This window comes from Microcebus murinus, chromosome 10 (assembly GCF_040939455.1).
Source record: "Microcebus murinus isolate Inina chromosome 10, M.murinus_Inina_mat1.0, whole genome shotgun sequence".
Taxonomy (NCBI): domain Eukaryota; kingdom Metazoa; phylum Chordata; class Mammalia; order Primates; family Cheirogaleidae; genus Microcebus; species Microcebus murinus.
Window position 1 is genome coordinate 87685792 of NC_134113.1, and position 17336 is coordinate 87703127.

General features: G+C 35.8%; 2 protein-coding genes across 2 annotated transcripts; one reads left to right on the forward strand and one right to left on the reverse strand.

Moving 5' to 3' along the window:
* Nucleotides 1-645: 645 nt before the first annotated feature.
* Nucleotides 646-17282, reverse strand: C10H12orf60 (chromosome 10 C12orf60 homolog). The gene is made up of 4 exons (XM_076007635.1): nucleotides 17240-17282; nucleotides 10695-10759; nucleotides 1292-1838; nucleotides 646-925 (listed from the first exon to the last, which is right to left on the reverse strand). Exons 3-4 carry the CDS (start codon nucleotides 1812-1814, stop codon nucleotides 693-695), a joined length of 756 nt encoding a protein of 251 aa, XP_075863750.1. The 5' UTR covers nucleotides 1815-1838; nucleotides 10695-10759; nucleotides 17240-17282; the 3' UTR covers nucleotides 646-692.
* SMCO3 (single-pass membrane protein with coiled-coil domains 3) lies at nucleotides 7240-16356 on the forward strand. The gene is made up of 2 exons (XM_012753742.3): nucleotides 7240-7287; nucleotides 14365-16356. The coding sequence occupies exon 2, from the start codon at nucleotides 14381-14383 to the stop codon at nucleotides 15056-15058; it is 678 nt and encodes a 225-aa protein (XP_012609196.2). The 5' UTR covers nucleotides 7240-7287; nucleotides 14365-14380; the 3' UTR covers nucleotides 15059-16356.
* Nucleotides 17283-17336: the final 54 nt, after the last annotated feature.

The following is a 17336-nucleotide window of genomic DNA, read 5'->3' on the forward strand; positions in this document are numbered from 1 at the left end:
TAAACAGATATCTAACAGATTGTCTAATGATAATATTTACATTTACTTAGTATCACAAGACTGGAAAAACAAGCACCACATGTACTCACCATAAAATTGGTACTAACTGATCAACACTTATGTGCACATATAATCATAACATTCATCTGGTGTTGAGCAGGTTGGGGAGGGAGATGGGTATATTCACACTTAATGGGTGCAGTGTGCACTATCTGGGGAATGGACATACTTGAAACTCTGACTCAGGTAAGGAAAAGGCAGTATATATAACCTAAACATTTGTACTCCCATAATATGCTGAAATAAAAATAAATAAATAAATAAAATGTATATTTACCTGGACTCCTTCACACTACAGTAACTGGAAATAGAATTGTTAAGAGTCAAAATTAGTTTAGGGTTAAATTATGCTTTAAGATGAAATATAGTATTTAGAAACATCCTCAAATGTAATAACACCTTGATTTTTTTCAACAATATATTCTTAGTAATTGCCATTTCAAGCAGACTTTCTTTGATCATTTCTTTGTTATTTTAATAAAGCAAAACTATAGGTAAATGGTTTGCCAGATGACTATTATGCAGCACTTATGTTCTAACATACCACACATCTGGCATCAAAAGATGAAAGAAAGCACTATGATAAATCATGAGATTTGAATTTATTTTCTGACAGAATGAGTATTCCACTCCTACTTGTCATTGACCTTTTTAAACGACATAGAAATATCAGTTTCTATACTGTTGGTGACTTTTTGGAGGATCTCTAAGATTGGTCCCATATCCTTGACAATCTGTTCCAATAAATCTGCTGCTGACTCAGTGGGATTGTTGGCATTCTTGGGTTTTAGTGCATCCTGCAACTTTTTCAAGATGTCTACCACAGTGGCTCTGGAAGGACCTGGACTCGTAGTTTGGGTAGGACCTGGACTAGTGGCTTTGGAAGGACCTGGACTTGTGGTCTTGGAAGGACCTGGACTCGAGGGTTTGGAAGGACCTGGACTCGTGGGTTTGGAAGGACTTGGACTCGTGGGTTTGGAAGGACCTGGACTCGTGGGGTTGGAAGGACCTGGACTTGCGGGTTTGGAGGGACCTGGACTTGTGGGCTTGGAAGGAGCTGGACTCGTGGGCTTGGAAGGACCTGGACTTGCGGGTTTGGAGGGACCTGGACTCGTGGGCTTGGAAGGAGCTGGACTCGTGGGCTTGGAAAGACCTGGACTCATGGGTTTGGAAAGACCTGGACTCGTGGGTTTGGAAAGACCTGGACTCATGGCTTTGGTAGGACCTGGACTCTTGGTTTTTTCAGATGTGGTAGCTTCTGATTGTTCTTTGTTGTCTTCCCTATAGAAGTCACTTAATTGAAGATTCATGATGGGTAATGTCATCAAGAGTGAAAGAGAAGACTCCAAATTCCCAAGGATGTTACCATTATGCAGCAGAGAGACAATGACTGGTGTGTGGACGTTTTTGAATACTTCTTTAGCTGACTCTTGCAACTCCTTTACATTGGTACTCTTCTCAACCATAGAGCACATAGCCGATGCAAACTTGGAACATAAAGACTCCTTTTGCATTTCGTTGTATTTTTCTTTCACTACAGATTGCATATCCTTAAAAATTCTGAGCATATGTTCAAAGGAATCCTTAATGGTACTATTGTCCTTCACGGCCATCGAGAGGATCTGGGTATTCATGTTGTTGTTAAACAATTCGGTCAGTGTGTTTGTGAAGAAAGTAAGATCTTTTATGTGAAAGAAGAACGTTTTGGCAGCTTGAACCAGCCTCTCTTTATCGTTTTCTGACTCTGAAGACATTTCTCCAGCAAAGCAGTTTCAATACTGCAAAACAAAACAGTAATCCAAATGAAAACTAAAAGTAAATTTGGTAACAGTAAAGAGACTAAAAGTATAGTCTAAACATGAGAGTAGAACACTACGAACAACTATTCACATAAATTCAACGACCTAAATAAAATGAATCTATTCATTGAAAGACACAAGCTATGATAACTCACCCAAGAAGTTGAAAACTTGAATAAAGCTACATCTTTTAAAGAAATTGCATCTGTAGTTAAACACCTTACAGAAAAGAAAATTCAAGTCCCAGATTGTTTCATTAGCAAATTCAAACAAACATTTAAAGAAGAATAAATAACTATTCTACACAATACCTTCCATAAAATAGAAGAGAGAATACTTCTCAACTCATTTTATGAGGCCACCATAAATACACATGAAAAAGAAAACTGAAGACCAATATCCTTTAAGAATATAGACACAAAAATCCTCAACAAAATATTATCAAATCCAATCCAACAATATACAAAAAGAATAATACATCACAACCAATTTAAGGTTTATCCCAAAAATGCAAGCCTGGTTCAACATTCAAAAATCAGACTAAACAAACAAACAAAAAAAAACACATAATCTTATCAGTAGATGCAGAAAAAGCATTTTTAAATATTCAATATCCATTAATAATAATAATAATAATAAAACTCTCAGTAAACTAGGATATAAGAAAACTTCCTCCATCATCAAAGGCTCTTATAAAAAACTACAGCTAATATTGTAAAAGACTAAATGTTATCCCCCTCCCTCACCATGATCAGGAACTAGGCAGGGAAGTCCACTTTCACTAGTCCTATTCAATATCATACTGGAAGTCCTAGAAAGTGATGTAGGACAAGACAAAGAAAGTATTTAAATTGAGAAGGAAGGAATAAAACTCTATTTGCAGACAACATGATTGTCTACATACAAAATCCCAAGGAATTTACACAAAAGTTCTTAGAGCTATAAGTAAATTTATCAGATACAAGATCAATATATGAATATCCATTATATTACTATTCACTAGGAATGGATAATAGGAAACCAATCATTTTATAAGTATCATTTATAACACCCTCTCAGTAAAATACTTAGGTACAAATCTAAAAAATATGTGCATAATCGGTATACTAAGATTCAAAAATATATGAAATTCTAAAGTAAAAAAAATCAAAGAAAACCTAAATAAATGGAGAAAAAAACCTTGCCCATGGATTAAGACTTTATTTAGTAAAGATGTCAATTCAAACTCTCTCCATAAATTGGAATACTCTATGTAATTAAGATGTCAATTGTTCCCAAAGTGATCCATAGAGTTAATGCAATTATAATCAAAATGCCATCAAGTTTCTTTATAGATACAGAAAAATGAATTCTAAAATATATGTGAAAATGTGAAGGAACAGGAATAAACAAAATTTTTAAAAGGAACAAAGTTGAAGGACTCACACTAATATTAAGAGATACTATAAAACCATACTAGTCAAGACAGTGTGGTATTGGTGATGTGTAGACCAACATAATGGAATGAAAAGTCTATAAATAGACCCACAAATGTGGTCAATTTATTTTTAACAAAGATATAAAAGTAATTTAATAGAGAAAGTTTAGGTATTTTTCAAAAAACTATGCTACAACAACCAGATATCTATATGTAAAACTATGAAACTTGATTTATGTTATATATATGAAAATTAACTCAAAATGGAACATAGGCATAAATATAAAAATATAAAGCCATAAAACTCTTAGAAGAAAATGCAGGAGAAAAGTGTCTAACTTTTGGTTAGCCAACAATTTATTTGCTATGACACCAAAGCACATGAATTTAAAAAAATGATAAGCTGGACTCCACCAAAATTAAAAATATTTGCTCTGCAATGTTGCCCTACCCAGAACAATAAGCCAACTCATAACCTGGGAGAAAACACTGCAAACACACTTCTGACAAAAGACTTGTGTCCAGGGATCCTTGAGTGTTATAATGTTCAGTAACTTGACTATGGGGGCAGAAACATAAACTTCCACAGGTGACAAAATTGTGTAGAATTTAATATTAACACAAATTAGTATAAGTAAATCTGAAGAAATCTGAGTAGATTAGTGGACTATATCAAAGTGAATATTCTGGATGTGGTGTACCATAGATTTGCAAGATATTACCATCAGGAGAATCTGGGAAAAGTATACAAGGAATCTTTGTCATATTTTTGTAAGCATATGTGAAAAGTCGATTTGCAAAAATTAAGACATAGTGGATGAGTGGATTGGCAGCTCAAGATAATAAAATACATCTTATTCTAACTTTTTGAGGTACTATAGCCATCCACATAGAGATGTCTAGAAGGCTGGTTAGAGATAGGTACTGGGAGTACAGGAAAAATTATTGAATAGCAGCTATATATTTGGGATACATCAACAACCAAGTGGTAACAGAACCATGAAATTAAATGAAATTGCCCAGGGAGAATATATGGAGTAAAAAAAGAGCTAAACATGGAAACCAAGAGAGCATAAATACTTAACAAGCATATGAATGAAGAAGAGCCCATATAGAAATTGAAGGAATGTTTGAAAAGACAGGAAACCCAATGGAATCATACTTCTCTAAGAGAAGACGGTTTAAAGTAAGAACTGGCCAACAACGGCAAATGCTGCAAATAAGATGAATGCTGTACATTAGTCATTAAGTTTAGTCATTACAATGCCATTGGTGATGCTACAGAGCAATTTTGCAAGAGGTGGGAATATGTACAGAAGCTAGGTAACAAATATTGAAAAATTAATGGAGAAAATGAAGTCAAGACGGTACATGCACACTTCCCAAGTGGGAAGTCTGACTGTGAAGAGGAGAGAGAAGAGAAGCTATAGGGTCAAAAAGTTGATTTTTTTTTAGGTTTGTTTGACTTTTTTTAAATGCGATATTCATAAGTGCTGGTGAGTTGCTGAAACAATTATAACTGAACCAGGCAGATTATTCTTGGAAAGAGTCATGCAATATATGGTTTTTTGAGTAGAGTTTTTCAGGAAAAGAAGGAGTGAGCTTTAGAATAAAGGGGGGAGGAAAGCATTCTACATGAAAGAAACCATCAAAAGAGAAGTTAAATGCAGATAAATTTGGAGACATCATTGACCTTCCACTCTTCACCACCACCCTCAACCCAGCAGTCAAACTTGTCAAATCAGCCATCCTGATTCTCTGCCACCACCCCGACTCCAAGACCTACCCTAGAAAAATTTGCCTCCTGCTTAAGGTTCAGTCCTGACTATTGGTTTGACACCAATACTAACTTTAGTCAAGGAGCATTTAAGAAGTTCAAGTTGGTTATCTTTATAATAAAGAGGCTTCTTATAAAGTCAATACTATTTCTAGTTTTTCTCTGATGACTCTGAAAAGGGGACTAGCGCAATGTGCCCAGCTCGTTTGCATTGTTTCTGTTTGTATCTCAGTTATGGCAAGTCCCATCAGGCTGCTACGTGGTGGGAGAGAAATGAGCTGCTGAGTAGGCAGGAAATGTTAAGAGGGGCAGAAACAGAAACACAAGAGAAACAAACACCAATTTAGGAACAAGTGGGTTAAATGGCACTCCTTAACAATACTCTCTTCAGAAATGAAATACAACTGTTTTAAGATAGGGTGACTGACATCTCTCATCCAGCTACCGTGGACACTGGATTGGTGATCCATGCTTTATTCTCAATACCCACTAATCTAGTTTATATAAAGTGACCTTCTTCAAATCCAAAGCTATGAATATTACCCCATAATAATAATTTTAAAAAACCTTCAATATTACCTACAGAATAAAATACAATTTCTTAGCATGGCATTTAAGGCAAACTGCTCTCAATTTTCCACTATTTACCTTCCCTTAACTGCTCTTGTATGTATATCCTGTATCACCGGCACAGTGGATTAACTTTGTTCCCTGAAAATGCTCGATAACTTTTGGTTCAGCTGCTTCGCTCTCTGTGCTCCTTCCATCTGCTTTATCTCCTCCAATACCTCACTCCACACACACACATCTGTTGAAATCCTCTGTTTCATCCATACCTAGCTCAGATACACTGGCCACACAACCCTACACAGTGGGGCCCCAGGATACATCAAATGCAAAATGACGCACTGGGCTAAAAGTAAAAAATTGCCCCCCTTAGCCCTTCTTTGAAACCACAGGGAAGCTCATTTAGATTTTACAAGTCACCTGTCTGGCATCTTGGTCCCGTACCCTCTACCCACCCACAACCTCCTCACCCACACAAGGAGATACTGCTGTTAATATAAGAAGAATAGCTACCATTTCATAAGATGTTGCCATAACGGTTGGGGGATGGACATGCTTGAAGCTCTTACTCGAGGGGGAGGGGGGCATGGGCAATATAAGTAACCTTAACACTTGTACCCCCATAATATGCTAAATTAAAAAAATAAATATTTAAAAAATAATAATAATAAAATAAGATCAATTCAACCACACACACACACAAAAATGATGTTGCCATACATCCGCCAGAATGCCAAGTGCTTTACGTGCATTATCTCATTTAACCCTTATGACAATCCATGGCTTATGTATTAACACTCACATTACACCAATGGAAAAACTTAGGTTAAGTGACTTTTCCAGGGTTACATGACTAGTAAGTGGCACTTTGGGTACACAAAACCAGGGCTGTCTTATTGTAAAGTCTGTGGTCTTTCAACTAAGTCGTACTGAGGCTGAATGATTCCCCTGATTCTGAGTGTCTTTGCTGTCGAGGAATCGATCAGGATTAGGGCAGAATCCAGAGGAGGAAGCATGGAAGACTCTGATCTGAGCTTTAAGGGAAAGGAGTCAAGTTGGTCCTTAAGGTTTTTATGTTGTCAAGACAATTCACTAAGACAAGATAGAGGTAATGATAAAGAGTAGAGCTCCCAGCTGAAAAGAAGAGCAAAAAATAAAACATTTGGCTGCAAATATCTGGATTTATATCTCTTGAGAAACTAAACAAAGCAATTAGCAACAGTTAGAGGTACAAATGTAACAGAAGCTAAAGGAAACAATGTCTGGAAGAGTTGACAAGATAAAATCCCAAAATATGAGAGCTGCAATCAAAGAGCCATTTTCTCTACTGAATTGAATTAGTTCAGTTGTATAGCACTTTTTAACAATAAAAAGTTCATTAGAGAACAGGAAATTAAAAATATGTTTTACCACATTATTAGTCTTTCAAATTATATTACTTAAACATATATACCAAGTTTATATTAATATAGGAAAAAGAAGAATTCTGAGGACTAATCCATGCAGAAATAACCTATAAAACAGACAGGCAGAGGGACCCAGCAGAGACCAGCAAAGCCTGCAAGTCATCACATTCCATCAGAAATATCCAGATAAAACCAGATGAAAAAGCACTTCAACAACTCCTAAACAACTGCTGGGACTACAGAACTCACAGACACAGCAAGGTAAGCAATATGGATATTTCCACTAGTATTAATATCATGCTTTGTTTCTCAATAGCAAAGGGAATTTGAAATAGCATGTGTCTTGAATCCCAGCCATAAATAAAGTAACAAAACTGTTTTGTTATAAGAGGATCCCACGACATGTTCCTTGTGATTGTTTCTCTGAAGACACCAAGGAAGAAAGAAGATTAACAACTTCTAGGTCTGATTAAATCAGAGGAGAAGGGAAGCAGTAAAGACATCGATTTAGAGAGAATTAAGGATAAAATGACACCCATATGAATGTGTTGTTTATATGGATGGTAACATTTCCTTCCATCATTAACATTGATATAGGCATTCAATATCTATTTGTGAAAGAATGAACATGCAGTCTAACACTAGTTAATATATATTCCTTACACTCCTTCTAAGTTACATCATATTAAAAAAAAAACCACTGGGCATTTGCTGCATGTCTCCAAATAAACTATTATTTTCTTGAGAGCAAGGAATATTGTCTATTTGTTTTTCCAAATGCCTCAAGATGTATAGTGCAGGCTTCACAAGTGAGTATTAATAAATATTGATGAATGACCTTGATATTCTGCACTCTGGTCAGAAATATTCTTTAAAAGAATTGACATTAGGAAATGTATCATCACATCATGATCAACTTTTTTCTAAATGAAAGGCCATGGTTTTGATTTGAATTTAAGAAGGCTCAGAACTAGTTAGTAGCTGTTATGTTTCTCCTGAGAGGCTCCCGCCTTTATCTATTCCCTATTTTGCATACTCCCAAATGAGCTGCGTGACAGCAGGACACAATTTGGACAGTGAGGAAAAGTGAGAGCAGAAAGAACCGTAAAGCCTCGGAGAGCATCATGACTAAACACCAGAAATTCAGACAGGGTCATGTTTTTGTTTTTCTTTCTTTTTTTGTGATTATGAGAAAAGTTCAACCATGCACAAAAGTGGAGACAATAATATAATAAATTCCTATGTACCCATAATCCAGCTTTAAAAAATATCAAAACAAGGCCAATCTTATTTCCTCCATAACCCTACCCTACTACTCCTTTCAGATTATTTGGAAGCAAATCTCAGAGATGGTATCATTTCATCTTTAACATTTTCAGTAGGTATTTCTAAAAAGGCAAGAACTAAGAGCTCCTCTCGTTGAAAATTTAACCTTATGCTGCCCACATCAACAATATTTAAACAGGACCGTATTTGACTTTCAAAGATACCCAGTATTCTGCTACGAAAATGTATTTTTGGTGGCAGGATAAAAGCTTTTAGAATGCGGTTTGCAATATATATCAAAAGTAATAAAACATTTAATTACCTTTAGTTATATAATTCTTCTACCTATTAATCCAGATGATGGAGGGGGGAAAACATCTATCTCAAAATGTTCATTAGAACATTGTGATAAAGAAACAATTAGGGACTTACTAAATCATGGTAAAGATGTAGAATAGTTTATATAACCAATAAAACACTTATAAAACTAGAAATATAGGCAAGTGTTAAGTGAATTAATGTAAGATGAATTTTATTGACACTATTATTACAACTTTGTAAAGATACTTATACATATAAAAATTTAGAAAGATAATAAAAACAAAAACAATTAAGATAGTAGGCTTCCTCCTCTATTTTAAAACCTTTATGTATTAGTGATAATGACTTTGTATTTAAAATACTTTGTTTTAACAACCTTTTCATTTTTTTCTCTATGTTATAATTCTACAATCTATCAAAACATAAATCATGTTGCTTTCTCCATGAAGCTTTTTCTAATCACCTCGATATTAGTTTCTCTTTAAATTTCTATAGTACTTGACAGTCAGTGCACTACTGTTATTCATTAAAGAAGCCTGAAAAGTTTTGTTTGAATATATGACAATCCATTTTCCTTTTGTAAAGTGGTTCCTTTCCTGGAAAAACTGAAACAACTGTATAATATCTCTAACTAAACATTAACTTTTAAATACAATCATTAATATATTTCTACCATATCTTATATGCACTTTAATCTTGAATGTTTACTTCTCAGTTCAGGAAAATTGAGGAGATTAGGTTCGATAAACATTCATCTCAAGCTCATCTTGGTTTCCATTTGAATTTCCTAAGATGGGCTGATCACTAGTAATGGCACTTCCAGATGTATTTTTCTTGTCATTTTTATGAAATAACAAGTCAGATATTTCTAAGCTTTGTTTTAGCAACAGAACTCTCTCATCAAACAAAATTATACCCACCCAGAGCCCATACTTGTAGAACCAGAGAAAGCACAACTGCTCCAGCAAGGGCTTGGGTGGAATAGGACTCCCAGGGCTCAGGAGCTCCACCTGCTGGCTAGAAATTCCCCATCGGGCTGCTCCAGGCTCTTTAGAACCTGCTTAATGGACCACTACAATAAAACATGCTGCAAGTAAATAGCACAAACTCTGTACAGAAGCGAATGGTAACTCCTTAAATAGAACTTTTCACTGACGGGGAGCATGATCATGTGATAAGTCAAATTACGTAAAGTTCAAATTTGCCATACAAGAAGGTGTAGTTAATCAGAGCAAGACTAAACCTACCACTTAGCTCCTTGCTGAGGCCACAATCTATAAACGTCACCGGGTCATCACAAAAATGGGATAATACGGGAAAACGTATATGACCCAGAATTCCTCTCAGAGAAGGTATAGATATGTAGATATTGTTTGTAAGATATCACTTGAAGCATGCCTGAGTAACAACTATGATCTTTAAGAAGGGTGACTCTGATGAACTGTAGGGCTTTTGTTTTGCCAACTGGACTCATCACTCTGGGAGTCAGAACTAAATTGTTAAGGGCAATAGTGGAAATACTGCACATTGCCAACTATGGTTCATGTGCTGTTTAACATCTCCTTAACTATCAAGCACATTTTTAAGAGTATCAATTTGAAAGGGTACAATTACTGACAATCTCTGGATAATCAAATGCCTCTATAAAGCCACAGTGTCAATATATATTAGTATTGTGTATTATTTAAAATTTGAATTTGCATGACTCAAATACCAAATGTACCTATAATTTTTTATATTACTTTCAACTTAACATTGTAGTTATAAATCTGTCTTAACTCCCTAGCTAAATTAGAAATTCCAAAAACGCAGGGACTTTTGTCTTTTTCATCTCAGTGTGCTTTACAGAGTGGTGCTAGCATACAACCTTACACAAAGTGAAGTACCGGCCTATTAGATAAATTGTTACTGGATTAATACTTGCTTTCTTCTCCAGGCTTTTCAAACTTCACCTGCCCCAAATACAATTCAATGGTACCTTCAGTCCTCACCTCTCCTCTTCCAAATTCTCCAGTACTTCTTATCTCCTTTGGGGGGTGGAAATACCTTGAACTGTATTCAATACTAGAGCTCAGACATACCTGAGCAGGTATGATGGCAGGGCAGCTGAAGATCTGTTTGCATAAGAAACCTTTCCCATCCTCCCCTACAAGGGATAAAAAGTAGGAAAGTAAGCCTGACTCAGAAAAAGAAAAATCCCTTTGCATTAAAAGGGAAAAATAATTCTGAGCACATTATGATGTCTCTTACTCAAACTTGTTATTGGAACAAAATCATAGACTGATGTCTTCTCCCACAAAGAAGAGTATAAGAGTACAAGTGCAGAGGCATGAGTATTTAAAGTCCAGGGGAAATGTCACTTTTATAGTTTAAAACATACTAGATCTTTTTTTGATTTCTGGTAAGACTGAACTTTCCCCATCATTTGACTAGCTACTATTTCTTTTCTTACTGTCTGCTTAGGGGTGTTTGCTTTTTTAGGTATTAGATTATTACTGTTTTTATTATTAATAATAATACTCTTTAGAAATTAATACTTTTTTCTTGTATTTTTCCCAGCTTGCTTTCAGTTCTTTCTACATTGCCATCTTTATTACTTAAATTTTTGCATGTAACTTTTTTCCATTGGTTTTACGCTTATAAAATCCTCCTTCAGACAGACGTTTGGAAATTGTGTTTTCCTCTAATTTATTATTTGATTTTTACATATATTACATTAATACATTTTTTTATTAACTTTTAATTCCAAAGACTAGCCCATTATGCCAGGACCATTTATGGAGTAATAATTTCAATTATTATTGATGTGAAATTCTACATTTATTATTATTAAACAGACAGAAGGGTCTGTTTTAGGGACTAATTTTTTCCATGAATCCATCTACTCTTGCACTGTGCAGTACTGTTTAATATTGTGTTCTCATGGTGTTTTAATATGGGAGGGAGTCCCATCATTTCTTTTCCTGAAAAAATAAGTAGTCTTACCTGCTTAGTCTTTCAGATAGACATTTTATGATTAATTTGCGAAGATGTGATAGAACAATGAGTTAACAGAAAAGGAGCCGACCACTTAGAAGCATTCCACTTTCCATTCAGGAGAACGGTTCATTTCTCCATTTGTTTATCTTAAGGTAGAAAGAACCTCACACCTTTTCTGGAAACTATGCCCTCATATAATGGTGTATGATAACTGCTAGAGCTATTTTCCTTTTTTTTTAGGATAAGAAAGAGGCCTCTCGCTTAAATCTCTGAATAGAGATATAGTTGATTATCTTCTGAATTCGAAGTCAGAAACTGGAGTTTTCATAAGATCTGAAAACCAGGAGCCAAAAAGAAAAAAAAAAAGACAAATGTTTAATGAGAAATTCCTAGAAGAAAAAAGAAAATCCAAAGTCCAAATGTGTGCTTATCAAATTGCAGTTTGCAACCCATTAATGAGTTTGTGGAATATTTAATAGATCCTCAATGAGCAATTTCCTTAAATGGAATTGGAGTAGAAAATTTTCTAAGTATCATTTTGTGGCAATTTGTGTCTGTCACACGTGTCTGTGTGTATGTGTGTGTATGTGTGTGTGTGTGTGTGTGTGTGTGTGCTCGCACGCTGTGGATCCAAATCAAAGATAAAAAGAAATTTCTGACCATGGTAGTTTATTCTATCAGGAGTTTCCAGTGCATTTTTTCTAAATCTAACAACATAAATGGTTATTTATAGTACTAATCCATTTTACAAAAATTTTCCATTTCCAAATTATATCTGTATGACTTGCGGGATAGGTTATTTTCATGTTTACTTTCTTGAGAGCAAAACATCTTCATTCCCGCTTCCCATACTTCTGAGATTCCCCGCATCCACACTAAGAACCATGGTGCTAGAAGACATAGGACCCAAATTAATCAGGATGTTGATGACTCAAAAAAATAATGCTCCAGATCAGATCCATCACTGGTATAGATAGAGGACTCCATTTTTTCTTTCTTTTCTCCCAAGACTTTAATAGAAAAATAAAACTTCCAAGGCCGGGCGTGGTGGCTCACGCCTGTAATCCTAGCACTTTGGGAGGCCGAGGCGGGCGGATTGCTCAAGGTCAGGAGTTCGAAACCAGCCTGAGTGAGACCCCGTCTCTACCAAAAATAGAAATAAATTAATTGGCCAACTAAAAATATATATATACAAAAAATTAGCCGGGCATGGTGGCGCATGCCTGTAGTCCCAGCTACTTGGGAGGCTGAGGCAGAAGGATCGCTGAGCCCCGGAGATTGAGGTTGCTGTGAGCCAGGCTGACGCCACGGCACTCACTCTAGCCTGGGCAACAAAGTGAGACTCTGTCTCAAAAATAAATAAATAAATAAAAATAAAAAAAATAAAACTTCCAGGGACACAGGAAGTTGTCTCAAGATATGCATATGGAGTAACATTGTTTTTGCTGGGTTCAAATTTAGATTTTTTTCACCCAAATAAACTCTGAAGAGCATGACTTCCTTTGTTCTCTAAATGGTACTGTAGGCCAGAAGTACAAACACAGAAAGTCTCCTATTGGGTTTATTTTATTCAATTTATGGTGTATTCTCACTACTTATTAATATTTTCATATAATAAAATGGTGTTATTTTCTTCCTGACACTAACTCTAGCACAATATAGATCATTCTAGATAACTGAATTTATAAGTTGTGCAAATGGAGAATCACACAGGTATTCCTCACTGCACTGTCCCCTGTACAATGCCCATCTTCATCCCAAATGAAATTTTATCTGAAGAGTCTTGAATATATTCCCTTATCAGGAGAAATTGTTTTAAAAGATTCTAATATTATATGTGTACTGCTTTGGATGTCCCTTAGGTTCAGAAAATAAATAATTTGCCTGTAAAGAGATATAGTGATTTGAATATTTTAAATTAAGGTAACCAAGTATATAAACACAAAAAATAGCCCTGAAAATTCATAGATTTTAATACTCTTCTAGCCCTAACTACTAATTTAGTAGTTATAGATAAGTCAGTCTGGCAGGTATATTCAATGTGGTGACCAGGAGTTGAGGAAATTAAGGAACACTGGTAATCAAGAGCTAACCATTTCAAATTTGGGGTCTGTTTCAAATAAAAGTTATTAAATATCACCTGAAAATAATCATGTTTATTTATTAATAACCAGATGCTTGATAAACATGAATATTTCCTAGGATTTCCCATCACCAAAAAATCCAATAACTTATGCATCAATGGATTATATTGTTACCCACATTTTCCACATGCTAACTCCAAGTTTCATAAAAACAACTGTTTTAAAGAACCTGGAGAAGTGTGTGATGGCTCACACATGTAATCCCAGCTACTCAGAAGGCTGATGTGAGAGGATCACTTGAGCCCAGGAGTTCGAGGCTGCAGTGAGCTATGATCATGCCACTGCATTCCAGCCTGGGTGACTCCGTGTTTAAAAAAAAAAAAGGAAAAAACAATGGAAATTTATTTTGAGCAGGTGTGGTGGATCATGCCTGTAATCCCAGCACTTTGGGAGGCAGAGGTAGGAGGACTGCTTGAGCCCAAGAGTTCAAGAGCAGCCTGGATAACATGGCAAGATCCTGTCTCTACAAAAAATAAAAATAAAGAAGATGTTGAGTTTTCTGAGGAATTCCCTAAATAACATATTACTACTTTGCTATGCATGAAGCAAAAGATTTCCTAGTCAAATCTACACAGTTAGCAGATATTTTTCAAGACTTTAAGTGAAGATTTACTATTTTATTTTTCAGAGATCACATTTGAACTATGGCTCATAGTGACTTCCTCTACCCAGAGAACCCAAAGAGGCGGCAGGAAGTAAACCGTCTTCACCAGCAGCTCCTTGACTGCTTATCTGACAGCTTCCATGTCACCAATAAGTTGACTGGGGTTCTAAATATGCACTTGGGGTGCAGGCTGCCCTCCATTGAGATGAGAAGAGATGGGACCATCAAAGAAAACTGCGATATCATCATCCAAGCCATTATGGAAATCCAAAAGGAATTGCAAAAGGTTGATGAAGCACTAAAAGACAAACTAGAGCCAACGCTTTACAGAAAACTTCAGGATATTAAGGAAAGGGAAACAGAGAAAATTGCGATAGTACAAAAGGTGATCTCAGTCATTCTAGGAGAAGCAACATCTGCAGCCAGTGCAGTGGCTGTTAAACTTGTAGGCTCAAATGTCACAACTGGCATAATTAACAAGTTGGTCACTGTGTTAGCTCAAATTGGTGCTTCTCTCCTTGGTAGTATTGGAGTTGCCGTTCTTGGCCTTGGCATAGATATGATCTTCCGTGCCATCCTGGGAGCAGTAGAGAAAACGCAGCTTCAAGCAGCCATCAAAAGTTATGAGAAGCATCTGGTGGAGTTCCAGTCAGCCTCAGAAAAATATCATCATGCCATTACTGAGGTCTCTAATACAGTGAAACACCAAATGAAATGAACATTTTATCTGCCCCTGGAATATTTTTCTGCTTCCCTCTCAATAATTGTGTTTGCTTCTTTGATTAGGCTCATTTTCTATACGCTTCTAATAGGGACTTAAATAGGGTAAACAATTTTGAAAGGGGAATTGAAGATGCCAAAAGTAGACGTCTTTTGTGTTTTGGACCAACAATAAATGCCTGGATAGTTGGTGCTACTCCTGAGTAGTAAAAAATTACATCCTAGGATGTTTTCTTACCCTGTTCTCCCAGATCAACACTGGCGCAAATGCCATTGTAGAGAAGCAAGTATAGGGGTTACCTTTTCCTTTTCTAATTTCCAGCCAAAATCCTTAAAATTTACACTGAATACAGAGACTTTCATTTCTACCACTAGCTTCAAATATCATTTAGTTCTCAGGGACTACTTAGCAAATTCTGCCTGGACACAATCTCTGGGCCCGCAAATGGAATAGAAATACTATCATATTTTTGACCATCAGATTAAATCCAATTTTCTGTAAACGGGAGAAGACTGAAAAATGGTTTGTAACAATTTCCTTCAATGATGAAAGGAAGCAATGGATCTGTAAACTTTTACTAATCATACAATGTAATATGGATGGATTTTTAAAAGGCAAAAGTTAAAACTAAAAAGATAAAGGTTCTGTTTCTATAATTACAATCAACTTTGACCAACTGTGATGGTTAAATATCACTTAAGTGAATGTTTCTACACTCTGGAACATGTAAAAAACAAGCAAGGAAACCACAGCTATACATGCGTAAAATGCATTTAGGATGTAGAATAGAACTCTTTAAGAATTTGTCATTTAAAGGAAAGTCATAATTTATTACATTATCAATTTTCAGAAAAAAGAGAATATAATTTCATTTTCAATACTAGCAAAAAGGTGGCAGCTATTTTTACATGAAGCATTAGGTAGTCAGTCCATTTCTCTAATTACCTAATTTCAGAAAAATCCAGGGGGTATGGAGTCCTAATGATTCAGCTGAATCTCTGGAGATGCAAGTGTTTGTTTCCTAAATCCATCACTAATGAATAATTCCCAGCGGGACTCTTTTAGTGCACATGTACAAAATTATTAATATGCTGTTGATGTAAGAATGTGTTTGTTATAGTTGATTCTTGCATCCAAGTACAAGAAATAAAAACTGCTCATCATATCTAAAAAATCTTAACTACCTAGGTGAAAAATATTAGCTATATGAAAGACTTTAATTTTTCCAATGTACTCTTCACTTTTTCTTTCTCTTCTAGCATTGCTTGTTTTAGTTGCAAAACATCAAAATTTAGTTCACCTTCAAAATTAAATCTTATTTTCTTTATTACTGGTTTATGATGTTTAACCTGCAAGATCTTTTTATTACTTTCTGAGACTCAAATTCAGTCTAAAATCAAATCAAGAATTTACTAAGACAAAGGTTAGTTTAAGTATGGGACCAATTTTATACCGTTAAGGGCACACAAATATTCTGCTCAAAATTAACATCTACCCCGACCAATATTTTTAAGTATTTATAGTTGATATTAAGAATGGGCCTATTTCAAACTGTTTTTCCTATAAGGGATATACTCAGATTAAGATCAGAAATAACCAGGAGTGTCCTTTAAGCGCTGAATGTTTAAAATATTTAAGCTTACCTTTAAGGGGAAAAGATGGGGGAAGTGTCTTGGGGAAGGAGACAGAAGGTAAGGGAAAGACGAAGACCAGCTAAGTGAGTAATTCCGTTCGTGTAGTGACATCACAAAGGAGTTTTGTGTGGTGTTGAAGACGAGTCGGGAATTGAGCCAATATTTATCGACCTTACCACCCATAAATTTAAAACTGTGTATCCCTACATTTCCTCTTCAAAACCAAAAAAACTCACTCCTGTAAATTAGCAATTTGGGACTCTAACATGGGCCCTGACCTATTTTTTAGGTCTACAAATGTTCTGTGTGTCTAGGAACCGCTATTAAATTTCCACAGGCACCAAGCGCCCACGTGGGGTAAATTGATGCTTGCAAAGCGCATTAAACTCAGGGGGAAAGTGTTATATGGACACCTGTTTCCCAACGGAGACGGTGCCAAAGGATCGTACCCGCCTACGTCATACGAAACATGAAAACCCAAAAACTAACACAATTCCAGGGCAGAGAAACGACGCAAAACAGTTCTGTTATCTTCGGAATTTACCTGCCCCGCCATCTAAATATTCTGGGCTCCCGGAAACCGGGTCAGAACGCCTCCAACCGGAGAAGCGGGGCAGCCAGCCAATCAGAGAGCGGATTTC

Excerpts from the sequence above, each read along its gene's own strand:
- C10H12orf60 (XM_076007635.1), bottom strand. The coding sequence starts at position 1,814 with ATGTCTTCAGAGTCAGAAAACGATAAAGAGAGGCTGGTTCAAGCTGCC. Across the intron at positions 926-1,291 it reads CACATCTGAAAAAACCAAGA|GTCCTACCCAAACTACGAGT; the intron begins GTCCAGGTCCTA and ends CCACTAGTCCAG.
- SMCO3 (XM_012753742.3), top strand. The coding sequence starts at position 14,381 with ATGGCTCATAGTGACTTCCTCTACCCAGAGAACCCAAAGAGGCGGCAG.